We start from the raw sequence: 13,796 nt of genomic DNA, 5'->3' as shown, positions 1-13,796 counted from the left end.
CAGGCAGTTCCTATCAGGCATCTCTCTTCAGGCATCTTCACACTTGACTTGCTGCCATCACTCCCCACAGAGAAGGTGGCATCCAGCTGAGCCTGGGCATGATGCTCACCTGCCCCCAGGAACAGGCTCTCAGTGAGGTTCTGATTTTGGATGCCAATGGTCTTTTTAAAGAGAGGACAACAGGTAGAAGAAAACTGATGGCAAGAGGCAGATAATTTAGAAACAAACCATGTTCCACTGTAGTAAATGAACCAACAACATTGGGAGGATTGAAGAACGAAGACCACGCACCATATGTCTTCCAGGTGGTGTTTTCGATCATACCTTCAGTAACATTTTAATCAACAGGAGCTGAGATCTTATATACCACTTATGGTTGGTGAGGTCTTTTAATAGCCTCCTTTGCTATTCCACAATTTAATTTGTCTGGATTGCTAAATGGAATGAATTGGCTGGTTGTAATCATCACAAGGACATCTCCTGACAGCCACAAGCTTGTAGTCTAATTTGAGAGAGTGCAAGGCTGTAAAATAGACCTAGGTGCAGAGTGGAATCTCACCAGAAAGCACAAGGCACTGTTGCAGCTTAAAAAAGAGGTAATAAAGCTATCATTCTGCATTTTACTCACTGTTTTCAGGACTTGAGTTGTTATATTAAACCTAATGCTGCTATAAGACAGTTGCAAGGGCATTTCCTGCAGACTGTTTGCTAGGAATGTAACTCCTGAGGGGTTTGACAGACATATAAAAATTATTCTGTTGACTTTGCTTTTAATATTCCAGTCTTAGGAATGAATCACCTGGCTGAGGGCAGCTGGGAACTGTGAAGACATCTGCATACAGCTTTACATCAAGATGACATGAGGAAAATTGATTTCTCTGGACCAAAGAGGAGAGCAGCTCAGCAGCCTGGCTCACGAGTGAGGACTTGTTCATATGAACAACTCCTGGATATGTTATTAACACTGGAAGTGACATTATGCTTCCTTGCATGAGCAAAACAGCCAGAATGTACTGGTAGATGAGAGAAAAAATATTTGCCTTATGAGTCAGGCCCAGGGTTTGCCAAGTTTGAAAGAAATGGGAGGATACACATTATTTTTTTCAGTTTAAGCAAAAGCACAGCACGGCCCAGTAGCTTCAGATGCTTAGCATCTCCTTTTGTAGTCAGCTGTGTTTAACACTCATCTCTGCTTAGAAGCTCCAAAATATTTTAACACAAGAAAGACTTCTACAAATTGATAGGGAGGTATAAAGCTATAATTTGCCTGAATTCCACGATGGCATTTCATTAGTGACTTGCTTCTGCAGACTGTAGGCACAATAGGGTGGGAAATGGAGGGGTTTATTTCAATTAAAAATCAAAAGAAAAGTTAATACAGAAACATAGGACAAGATTAACGTGCTTGTAGTTTCCCACAAGGGGTGGAAAACAGCCATTAGGACAGTGATTAAAATATGAAGCTGTTTTGAGAGAGAAAACAAATTATGTCAATCTAGCAGAGCCAGGATCCTTCTAGTCTCTAAAGTTGGGAAGAGTCCCCTCTCTTTCCCTCTTTCCAAGAGCTAGCCAGACCAAGAGTGCGTTAAATTAGGCCCCTGGGATCATAGAATCATAGAATTGGCTGGGTTGGAAGGGACCTCAGAGATCATCAAGTCCAACCCTTGAACCACCGTTGCAGTTGCTAGACCATGGCACTGAGTGCCACATCCAGTCTCTTTTGAAATATCTCCAGGGATGGAGAATCCACTACTTCCCTGGGCAGCCCATTCCAATACCTGATCACTCTCTCTGTAAAGAAATTCTTTCTAATATCTAACCTAAACCTCCCCTGGCACAACTTTAGACCATGCCCACTTGTCTTGTTGAAAGTCGTCTGGCAAAAGAGCCCAACCCCCCCCTGGCTCCATCCTCCTTTCAGGGAGTTGTAGAGAGTGATGAGGTCTCCCCTGAGCCTCCTCTTCTCCAGCCTCAACACCCCCAGCTCCCTCAGCCTCTCCTCATAGGGTCTGTGCTCGAGTCCCTTCACCAGCCCAGTTGCCTCCTTTGGACCTGCTCCAGGACCTCAATCTCCTTCCTGAACTGAGGGGCCCAGATGTATTGCCCTTGCTCCAATGGATGCTGAGTTGTTTGGGTTTTTTTCTTTTAAACACAAAATGAAAACTGGAAAAATAGGAGAAATTCATTAATTGGTTCTTAATATTGAGCTTTCAAATGGAATAGACTCACCTAAAATATTTCTTCTTCTCTGGAAACATATCCTGGCTCCTCAGTCTGATGTGCTGAGCTGTGTGGTTGCATAAGAGATTGAGGGCAGCAAGCAGCAGGTGGGAGGCCCTGCATTTCTATTTTAATTAGTTCATGCTAGGAGTTTCTTCAGAAGTAGGTTATCTAACCTTTAATTACTATTTGTCCACCTACATTATTAAAATCTCACTAGTGTCCTTCCACTTCAAGGACAATTTGTACCTCCTGAAAATTGTGGTGCTACGAATAACTATCTTGAAATTATCCCAGCTGATAATTTTATAAATCTGAGCATCAGTTGTAGTTAGAAAACTCTATCAACAAAAAAATGTCCAGGAAAGTATTATTTTAAGGCACACAGAAAAAAAGAGGCTTCTGGACCTTGTCTGATTTCATAGATTTATCATTTGTGGGTTTCTTAAATACATTTTAAGCAAATGCTTTCTTCTATAGAAATAAACTCTCAAATTGTCATGTCCTGTGGGAAAAAATGCTATACCATAATTCCACATCACACTGATTATATTAATAAGAATAAATATTTGTCTCTAAATACACACAATCTGGGTTTTGTGGTGGGTTTGTTTTGCTTTTTTTGTTTGTTTGTTTGTTTTTGTGGGTTTTTTCTTTTCCCCCTAGAGAAACATGACATTATAATCTTGAGATGTTTCTTATTTTTGGAAGCATTAATACACTAAAGGAACATGATAACTTTGAACTTAACCAGAGTTATGGGCATATCTGAGGCACTTCACTCACACACGTAGTTGCACAGAATCTTCCAACCTGACAGTTAAATGGGAAAACTCTCCTGGAAATGCAGGAATCAGGCAAAGGATTTCTAATTATTTTCCTTTGTTGATTCACTCCCATCTATTACTACAGAGTTTCAAAAGCAATGGTTTAAGAGTGTGTTTCTTGTCAGTTTAAAGTTGGAAAGAGTATAGCTACAAATCCCAAAATGAATATTTTAACACTTGAATAGTTTTCTGAATTAAAAATAATGTATTCCTGGCAGGCACCCTATCACAGTTTGCTCACAACATAGATTTCATTATCCTGGTGTCACTGATCATGATTGTAGCTGCAGAATAGTCATAGGTCAGGAAACAGTCTTAGAGTGATGACTGAACCACTGAAAATGAGGTTTTTCGTGACTAATTTATTTTAGAAAGGGTGACAATGCTATTTATGTTGTTTAAATGCCTTAGAAAAATAATACAAATGGTGCTGGACATTTACAACTCATGATAATGGAATCTTGAATAATTTTTAAGAGAGTTCTGCAAGTTCCACTGCTGTGGTTCCATCATTGTGTGATATTCCACTGGCATGATGATAAACTTCCTAACAATCTCTTGGTCATTTCCTCCATCCTTTTTCATAAAATTCATCAGATATAGATGGAGAATGAAAACACTGAGATACAATGGAATTTAAATAATTTCATAGAGATACAAAACTGCTTAATTTACAGTTTTCATAATTATAACAGAACTAAATGTACTTGCTTCTTATTCCATTAAGCAGCCTGTAGAGCTCTGCCTCTAAAATACATTGCTCAGTTAAAAAGACTTACCTTTCTTACTAAAAACGAGTCTCCATTTTTATAATAGTCTAATTTTTCTTCCTGATGCAAACAGAGATTCTAAGCAATCACAGTGTGCAACCTAATACCTCTGATGGCTCTGCTCTAACATGCCATAGTTACTTCCAAGCATTTATCAGCCAGAGAAGACACAGTGATAATCCGTGTGTAGTCAAAACCTCTGGAGTTTTGTCTTCTGCTTCCTCACCCACCCCCTCAAATGACAAACCGAAACTTGATCAAACAAGTAAAAGACATGTAAATATCCTGAACACATTCAGCCCAAGGGAAAAGGCACAGTGGCAAATTACCTTAAATTCCGTTTCAATGTTGGCCAGTCTGGCGAGTTCATTACTTAGCTCTAAAGCGGTAAGGACGGGGTCTTCACTGGAAAGAGACAAATAAGCAGCACTGGCTAATCCTTTGTAGGCATTCATCCTTGATCTAGAGTGGCTAAAGGAGTCTTTCCTCTGCTTCTCAATACATTCATTGCACTTGCAAAAATAATCATGCGGCCTTTCGATCCGCGCACCTTTTAGAAGTAAGATGTGAACAATTTCATACTCCTGGCAGTGGGCAGCAAGTATGATGGGGGTAATGTCATGGGAGAACCGAGTTCCATCTTCATCATAGGCATAAAAATCATCATCTCTCAGCTCCTGCTCAAGGGGGCTGAGCGTGAGACGCTGTCCCTGTGCAAAGGCCGGGTGGTTCAATATTGCTTCTACAATGCGCACATATCCTTTGCTGATCGCCAGCAAAAGGGCATCTCCGACTCGAGCGAGATTCTCCTTCTTGAGGAGGAGCTCCGTCACCTCCAGGTGCTCGTTCCCTACAGCTAATTGCAGAGCATTTTGTCCCATGTAATCGACGCAATTAAAGTTCAAGGTCTGGGATTCCTCCAGCATTTTTCGCACGACAGGGATGTTGCCATATTCTGCGGAGTCGAGGAAACGTTCCTCTTCTGCTGTCAGGCTGGTGCCTTTCTCATTGAACATGTAGGCTGGGCCCCGGATGGCCTGCCTCCTGCCCTTCTCCCGTAGGGTTGTGTGCCTTCGATGCATGGTTTTATAGCTGCTGTTTCTCAAGGTGCAGAAACCCAGAAAGGAAGGCAAGTTATGGTCTTGGAAATTTATAAACCCACATAGTCTTCGATAAGGTTAGAAATGTCTCATTATTATCAGGTCGTCCTAGTTCGGTGGGGTTTGAGGCAGTTGGTTAAAAGCATTTAGGGTACAAGTGGAAGAAAATCAGTTTTCTGAAGGACAAGTTGTCTTCTGACTTCTGGATTTCAACAAGGATATACAGCACATTCTTCACTTGAAAAATAGAAAAAAAATAGCGTGAAAACATTGCTTTCTATTTTTATTGCTCAGAACATTCATTAGTGTTTAGGAATCATATCCACAACATAAAGATTCTCATAATTATTCCTCTTAAGTTTCTTCCTTGAGAGCACAAGGCAAGCTGTAGAAAGTTAGCAGGACTCCCCATATCAATGGACCTCAGATCAGCCAATAAACTGTTCTATAAAGTTAAAAAGCATCCTGCTAATTTTAAACACACAATAACCAGGATAAATATAGCACATATTCTGTGGACATTCAGCTGGTACAAGCAAACTACCAATCCACTCACTCCTTTTTTCATTCTACATAATGCCATTTTCTATTTCCTGAAGAGCAGTTTCATGAATGGCTGTGTGATTTTCTCTCTGAAATACTGTTGGCAGCTACTCTAAACACAAGTATGCAAATCCAGGGACCAGCCTTGAAAAACAGAGGGATAACTTCTGCTTTAGTGTCACACCATTCCCCAGTAAGCATCTTTTAGAGAGCAACTGCAGAAAGAGAATACCACAGGTATGAGACTATGAAACTATGTGCAACCTGGCTGAAGGGAGAGTAAACATCCCACTGTACATAATTAACTGGAATCTTAAACTTTTGTTTGAAACATCCATATTTGCATTCAGTGTAATCTCAATTATGTTCTTTTTTCCCATTTTATTGCTGTAGCATCTCTACAAAATAAGTCTCCTTTTTAGTCTCAGCCCCTGGAGTTAGTTGCCATCCTAAACCCACAGAATTTGCAGCCTCAGTGAAAAGGTAAAAACACTTTCCTCACCACAAAGCACTTCCATTCAGTCCAACAGCAAGTCCTAAATCACTTGGGTAAAATTTTCAGGAGCCTCTAATGTGCCATGGGCAGATGTAACATATAAGCAGGTGTTAGTGCTCAGTGGGTGGCAAAGGTTCATCTTTCCATGCTCCATCTGTTCACCAAGTCAGTTTTGACCTTCAGTCAATGAAAAGCTCATGTTTAGCTCTGAAAAAATACTTCTGGAGTTTAAAAGTGGTGTTGTGTGTGATGAGAGAGGAAACATGACAGGAGACAAAGTGGACAGGATATGTTTTCTTCAATAATCTGTTCTTTGGGAGAAGAAAAGAGAAAATCAGTCAAGCAAAAACCTGGGAAAACAAAGATTCCCAGTGTCCCTAGAAATTAACTTCCATCTCTAAAGAAGTCCCAGTGAGGCCAAGAGAACTAACGTACTTAAGATGAAGTATTTAACCATATGCCAAAGAACTTGTCTAACTGGAGCCCATGTCCTTAGATACTCAGGATAATATTTAAGTTTTGAACCCACACTGATGTCTTCCTGAGTTCCAGTAAGGAACTTCTTAAAGTTCCGAAATGTGACTTTGTTAAATAGAGACTTCTAGTACTAGAAAATACTCCACATATTTTCAGTCTTGGGATTTCCTGCATGTTGAATTAAACCTCTTAAAGTGTCAAGCGACCCAAATGGATGAGCTGGTGATGGCCTAAGCAGCTGTTGGTGGGATCAAGTGGAAACTGATCCACATCCAGTAGCTGCTCAGTGATGACCTATGAGTGTGGCAGGATTGCACTTACCTAAATATTTTAAGGCAGATAATTGCAACTGCTGCTTCAAGCTGGAGGAATTCCACTGAGCTTATCTGATGTTCAAAACCCATTTAATTTTGTGTTCTAAAATTGTTGTATAGTGCAATATTTGGCAACCTTATACTTGGTGTTATATTTAATGGTCTGTACTGGAAGCAACTCAGAAATATGGGAGATTTCCAAGAGTGAGGAATCTATTAGACATTTTCTTGATGTCCAAGTAGAATTCATTCTTTTTTTCCTAGAAAGCTTTTATCTCCTTATATGTTATTACCTCTAAATGAGAGCCAAGATAAGTGGGGATAAGTGCAATTATACCCAAAATAAACATTAAACTATGTAAAATATTACCACTGGCCCTATTCTAAGAAAGGGGGTTAGAGTTTGGCCTAGAGCTAATTCTCTCCAGTTTGTTGTGTACATAATAAAATACTAAAAAAAAAAAAAAAAAAAAAAAAAAAGGACCTTGCTTTTGAGCAAAGAAAGATCAGTATCTCTGCTATTGCACTTCATCAGAATTGTACCTCTAACTTTGAATAATTTCATGAGGAATCCTCAGCTATGAACTCTTCTTCTGAAAAGAGAGTTATAATTACATTTGACCGAAGCACAGAATCATGACAGAGAAGTGGTAGTGCAAAGAGTAATGTATGCAGGAGCTGAAGATCTGGGAGGCTGAACCCTACTATAATGTCACGACTGTACTCAGCACCTTTTTCTGTTCTGCTTTTCAATTATGTGCAGGCAGTTTTAGAACTAATCATATTTACTGAGTGCATGTAATGTGCCCTGTTAAAAAAAAAGTAATTATGACTTGATTGCATTTATCTCACCATTTTTTGTTCAAAGGTGCTGTGCATTGAAATGACTCTGTATTTGCATATTTTATTGAGATATCTAGTGATCAAACTCATCAGGGCCTGCAATTAAATATTGTGTTTTTCTAGGAAAGAATGTCAGTGTTGTTGGACAGAAAATGTTCTGGGAAAAGAAAACCAAAAATTTCAGAACCTAAGTGGTGTGTAGTGAAATGAGGCAACCAGGTGCCACTAATTGCCAGGGAGTGAGCATGAGCTTGTGTCAAGCCCACCTGTGCCTAATTAGGGTGGGCCCCCACTGCGCATGAGCAGGACCAGGGGGCCAATAAAAGGCCTTGCTCATGTGCAGAGGGGGCCCACCCTAATTAGGCACAGGTGGGCTTGACACAAGCTCATGCTCACTCCCTGGCAATTAGTGCCTGGTTGCCTCATTTCACTACAGTGGTGCCTGCAGCAAACTGCATCCCGTTTTACACAGCTAAGGGAGCTGTAAGGTGGTTGGACTCCTGTAGTGAGTAGAGAAGAGTTTCAGATTCTGAAAGGTGATTTAGCTCTTAACAAATCATCATCTGGGAGCATTTCAGTTTCTAATAAAGCAGCTAAGAGGAGGTGCTTGCAACTGGCACTGGCAGTACCAGGCACTGAGATACTCAACCTCTGAAATGGGAACATGACGTTATAGATTTGTTCTTAATGTGGCACTGAAAACACTGCTGAAGATGAAGCTCCGTGGTTTTGCTACTACACTCAGCTGCTCTGAGCATCTAAGACAACACAGGAATGAAAGTGAACTGCTTCATATTGAGCCTACCTCAGTAAATGTCTTTTCTCACCAGTCCTCCATTCCAAAGTCCTCCAGACTATGCCATGCAAGACCTTCTGCTGCCTCTCTGGTGCCACACAAGGAGCTCTGGAGGGGCAGGGCTACCACCTGGAGCTAAGACATGGGGAAAATGTTCTAAGACCTAAATACTTTAAGAGGCTGAATTAGAGTTTTTACACAGGCCTTTGAACCAGAACTTTAAAAGCACAGGATGAATGGTATCTGCCTCAGTTTTAAAAACATCTGAAGTCTGAACAAGGTATTGAAATCAGTGGGTATTAGGTACTGCAGCAATGCTGGAATTCTCAGGAGATACCAACCTTTATTTGTCTTAAAGCCTAAAAATTGAGCAGGGCATTTACAAAGGCAGCTTTAAGAACTTATGTTCTCTGGCTGCTCTTTGGATTTGGTTTCACTCAGTGGAGAGAGGTTGGCAGGAGTCTCCCTGTGACCCCTCAATGGACTCCTTCATCCAGAAACTGCAAAAGCATCTCAGAATAAATAACCATTTCTATGCCTCATGTTGGGTAAAGCAATCATCAAAGTAGGCTTTGATGAGACATTGACTCTCTCTTGTTGAAAAGGAAATTTAGGTTTCTGAAATCCATTTTGAAAGCACTACTCTTGGTTCCTGCAGAGCCTCAGAAATTGTCAAACTGACACATTATTTTTCTTTCTACTTACACCAATATTTCTAAAAAGAATCTCACAAGGGCTGCAGATTCCCTGAGGCCTCTTTGGAATCACCACAACTTTTATACATCTAAGGGAGCATTTTCCTACACTGACCCTTCCTTCCAACACAGAAAACCTGGTCACCCAAGACACTGTAACCATGAACAAAAAATTAAGGAAATAAAGTTCATCAAGCAAACACTAATTGATCTGGAAATTAATCCATTTTAAAAAGTCAAATTGTTCAGAGCAAAAATAGTAGGATGTTGCATCTTTTAGTTAAAAAATTGGCAACATATTTTGTATCAGACTCCAAACTTCAGGTCTAGAGCACAGACTGAACACAGTCCACACACATTTATTATTCTGCATGCAATAGGTTACTTTGTTATTCTGTGCAGGTATATATTACCAGAGCTCTCTGATACCCTCTTTTCCTCCAATATTTTAAATAGCCTTCTAAATCTTAAATCAAGATGTTATACATTAAGATAAAATTTTTCAGTATCTTTTTTCACATATTTCCACCTGGGGTGGTCATTTTTGATTCACAGCAGCTTATTCCAAAGGTTTCTAGGTTTTTATTTAATCTTAGGGTGTCCAAAACAGTAATTTAGTACTGTAAGAAACATGGTTGTTCTCCCACAGGAAAAGTTTCTTACATATCTGGGACAATTATTAGACTTTTTAAGCTCTATTCAGGCAGATATTTGCCCACTTGCAAAGTAGTTTTACAAAGCAGTTGCAGGAACTAATATCCCCTCCCCTATCTCACTGCTAGTACAGATAAAAGAAAATGATATTTCAAGGTCAAACTTTGAAAAAAGTCCTTACTCCAAGTGAAAACACAGGAGCAGACAGCACAGCCACACCTTCTCAAATCCCTTTAAGAAATGGCAGAATGAGATACAATCAGGAAAAAAACCCCACAACAAAACTCTCATGTCATTAGAGGATTCGGATGAATGATACATACTAGCACTTCCCACCCTCTTCTTGTCATGAAGCATAAAGTCTGAGACCAATAACCCACAAACACTGAGGACAAACCACCAAATCTTTACCAGCATCTGAATTTTCACATCTTCCCTCATCTCTATGAGAAAGGAGGCAGCTCTGCCCTGTGGTTTGAAAAGAAGGAAATGGAGTTTGGCTTTCTACCAGCTATCTTTCACAAAAACTCATCCACTGCTTCTCAGTTGTCTCATCCTCCTCTTTCTTATAAACTAAATATCAGCTTTTTTTTTTTCCCATCCCAAAGCATTGTCATGCACCAATACAGGACTTACAGCAGGAGAGACTGTAAAACAACCACTGTGGTTCTGGTATTCAATTTCTTCTTGTTTTATAATATAGGTAGTGGGCTTTCCTTCTTCCTTCCTTTCTAGATTTCCTTTAACACACGATTGTGAAGACAACTGATTATATTATGAAGGAATCAAAGAACACACGTGAGATAGAGGTGCCAGAATCTAATCTATTTTTACATTCTTTCCCATTGTCCATTCATTAACAGGTTTGACCACCACATGAACTGCCATGGCCAGAGTGAATCCTATTATTTTAAATCTCTCCCTGGGAAGTAGGACTAATTCACCCTTGAAGAACTTCAAAACTCAGGCTCAGATCATATTGAGAACACAGCAGAGGAATATCTGTTCATTCACAAATTTTTACTAGTGAGAGCAATGAAAAATATTTCTAGCTGTGCAAGCAGGGGGCAGTGTAACGCTGATTTTCATAAAACAGTTGTGCTGAAAAGAGAGAAAAGCTCTGAAAAGAACTGGTAATCTTGGTTCTGGCTGTATTTATCTTTTTTCCTAGTGCTGCACCCTTTTCATTGCTCACTTCATAGTAATTTCAAAACAAACCAAAACCAAAGCAACAACCAAAAAATCCCAACAAGCACCAAAACGTGAAGGACTCCTCACAACAATTAGAGCTAGCAAGCTGCAACAGGCATGGTACAGTGTCCAGTATTTACACTTCTTATTTTTCCTCGTTTTGCTTTGCCCACACTGTTTCCAGGAAAAACAAATCTTTAAAATATTCACCCAGCCACAAGAGAACACAAGAGATGTGGCTCCAAAACATGTGGCTGGAAAGAAAAAACCAAACCTTTTGAGCTCCACTGACACCAAGCACGTTTGCACAATTTCCAGGCATAGAGAGCCAAACCGATTGTACACGCAGCCACCCACCTCCCTCACACCTGCAGGAGACCCAGTCCCATGGAAGCACCTCAAATCCCAACAAAACTTCCCAGTGAAGAACTGGGGACAGGCGCTAGAGCCGGGGCACTTTCCAGAGGACCCGAAAGACGCAGAACCCCCGCGGAAGCAGCAGCAGAGCAGAGCAGCAGCAGCTTACATGTGCGCGTCGGAGCCGGCTCCGCTTCACTCCCGCTGCGCGGGGCGCGGCGCGGTGCGGTCCCGCATGGCGCTGGCTCTGTCCGCGGTGCTGAAGCGCCCCTGTCCGCGGTTCTGAAGCGCTGCTCAGCGGGGCCGGACGGGGCGGGCGCTGCCCGTGGTGCCGCAGCCGCCGGCGGCGCGTTGGAAGGGGCTGCTCATCCTTATCCCTTGGGAGCTGCCAGGGCACAGCTCTCCGGGAGAGCCGGGGATTTTCTTCCTGGAAGAAGAGCTTGATGCGAAGCTACTGTGTAAGTTGCGTTATCCTTTCCGTCTGTCCCTCCTCCTCCTCTTCCCAGGCCGTTTGTCCTCCTGCAGGGGGTGGGTGTTTTCGGCACACTCTCTTCACAGCTGGAGCTGAGAGAGTGCCTCTGCTCCTTCCCAAGGGCTGCCCCAAAGCAGGCGTGGCAAGAAGCCTTTCTGGAGAGGGCAGGGCTGCCTGCAGGCTGCCCAGTGGGTCGGGGGGCTTCTCCAGGGCTCTCTCCCTCACAAGCCACCCCTCTGCCTCATCCACCCCTCCACTGGGAGTGGTTAGTGACCTGTCTGCTGTGCCCAGGTTGAGATTGCTTACTGTCTTCCCTCGGAGATCTTGTTTCCTAGGGGGTGAATGGGGAGGGGTGTGTACGGGAAATGTGGCGGGGAGGAGGGGAAAATGTAACCAGCACGCAAAGTAACCAGACAGTGCAATCAATCCCCTCTCTTGCTTGGCAGAAGAGAGCCGCCAGAACACCAACTTCAAACAACACCCGGGAGAGCCGGTGGACCCTTCTGCTTTCTGTCCCTAGTGGTAGGAGCAGGACATCCCCCCGCCCTGCTCTCTGCAACCTCCCACACAGCTCCAGCCACACAGAGCCCTCCAGTCCTATGACCTTCCCTGTCCTTCCTCATCTGTGGAATTCCCCAGCCACTCCTCCTTACCTGGACGTGGGGATCCTCACCTCATCACCACCCTATTGCAGTTACCTAACAAGACCAGCTGCCTCACCTGGCGTGTTGTGTCCTGGAGTTTAAGCCTGAAGAAAACCCTCTGCTTTAGGAGGTGACAGAGGGTAGCAGTGCAGGGATCTCTCTGAGCAGCACAGGTGAGAGTGAAGGATGTTGATTTTGCCCCAAGTTCTCCCTCTCCCACCTCCTCACAGCACTGGGTGAAGAGAGGGCACTTATTAAAGGGGAGATTTTTTTCACAAATTTGCACTCTCAAATCTAGGTAATCAACTCAGTTGAAGATATCGTTTGATGGAAACACTAGAGGGGAATTATGGATGCATACACTGACAATTTTAGCAGAGACCTCTGAGAGATTGGTGTGGCTTCTGTGTCAGCACTTTAAGAGTATTGCAGCCCATGCCTTTAAAAAAACCTTAAAGGCAGCTGGCACAGGGCTTTTCTCCTGCATGCCCAGGCAGCTAAGATACCTTCACCAACCTGAGCTGTATTCTCAACTGTGAGGAGGGTCAGCCTTTTCTTATCAGGAGTTCTTATGACTTGAACAAGGGAGAGAATGTATTAGCCTCTAACTCATACCTGCAGGATTCTTCCTGCACTCTGCTTTGACACTGTCTTCCTGTGACTGTCTCCTACCCTCTAAAAGGTACTGACTGCTTGGTTCTTTCCCCCACTTATAGCTTTTTGGAGTTCACTGAGAAGGTTAGAAGTGTCCAGGTGGGTTAACATACGAGAAGGGTGTGGATGTTACTGGACTCAGGAGAGAACAGCATCCTTTGGGGAAAGACATCTTGTGAAAAGGAAAGCAAAAAAAGAGACACTCCACCACTATATAAGTGCTGTTGAAATAAACTTGAAATGCTCTCTGGCTGCACAGATGCAATTCTCTGCTTTCGGCAGGTAACACAAACATCTATTTTTCTTAAAATAAAATAAAATACTCAAGCCTCAGAAATGGCCAGCACTCAGAGTTATCAGGAGGACCTTCTTAGTAATCTTAAAATCAACAGCTTAGCCCCTCCATAAATCAGCAGCTGATAAAATACTGACAGCACTTCCAATTGTAATTAATTAATGCTTGTGAAGAGAAAAAGTGGGAGGTAAAAAAGAGGGACTGAGGAAGTCTATAGCCTGGTATTAGAATGCACATGAGAAATATTCAAACTGCTGCTGTAGGTTTCAGATAAAGCCCATCTCAGGATTAGTGGGAATCCACATCTGCAGTACCAAGAATCTTACACCTGGCTCTCTTAAAAGACATTTATCCTGAGGTTCTCAACTTCAACAAGTTGTCTTCTTGATTAGCTTTGAATTTTGCTATTGCAACAGTTTCACATGACAGGAGTGTGCTGAGAAATCTG

General features: G+C 42.2%; 1 protein-coding gene across 1 annotated transcript in view; it reads right to left on the bottom strand.

The window, feature by feature from the left end:
• Positions 1-4,917, bottom strand: part of TRPC7 (transient receptor potential cation channel subfamily C member 7) — a 46,543-nt gene extending 41,626 nt beyond the window's left edge. The window contains exon 1 of the mRNA XM_030459123.1: positions 4,147-4,917. Within this exon, the coding sequence (XP_030314983.1) occupies positions 4,147-4,899 (753 nt within the window). The 5' untranslated portion in view covers positions 4,900-4,917. The remainder of the gene's footprint in view (positions 1-4,146) is intronic.
• Positions 4,918-13,796: the final 8,879 nt, after the last annotated feature.

Source organism: Calypte anna, chromosome 13, assembly GCF_003957555.1.
Source record: "Calypte anna isolate BGI_N300 chromosome 13, bCalAnn1_v1.p, whole genome shotgun sequence".
Classification (NCBI taxonomy): domain Eukaryota; kingdom Metazoa; phylum Chordata; class Aves; order Apodiformes; family Trochilidae; genus Calypte; species Calypte anna.
The sequence above is the reverse complement of the archived record's forward strand: the minus strand, read 5'-3'. Positions and strand labels throughout refer to the sequence as shown.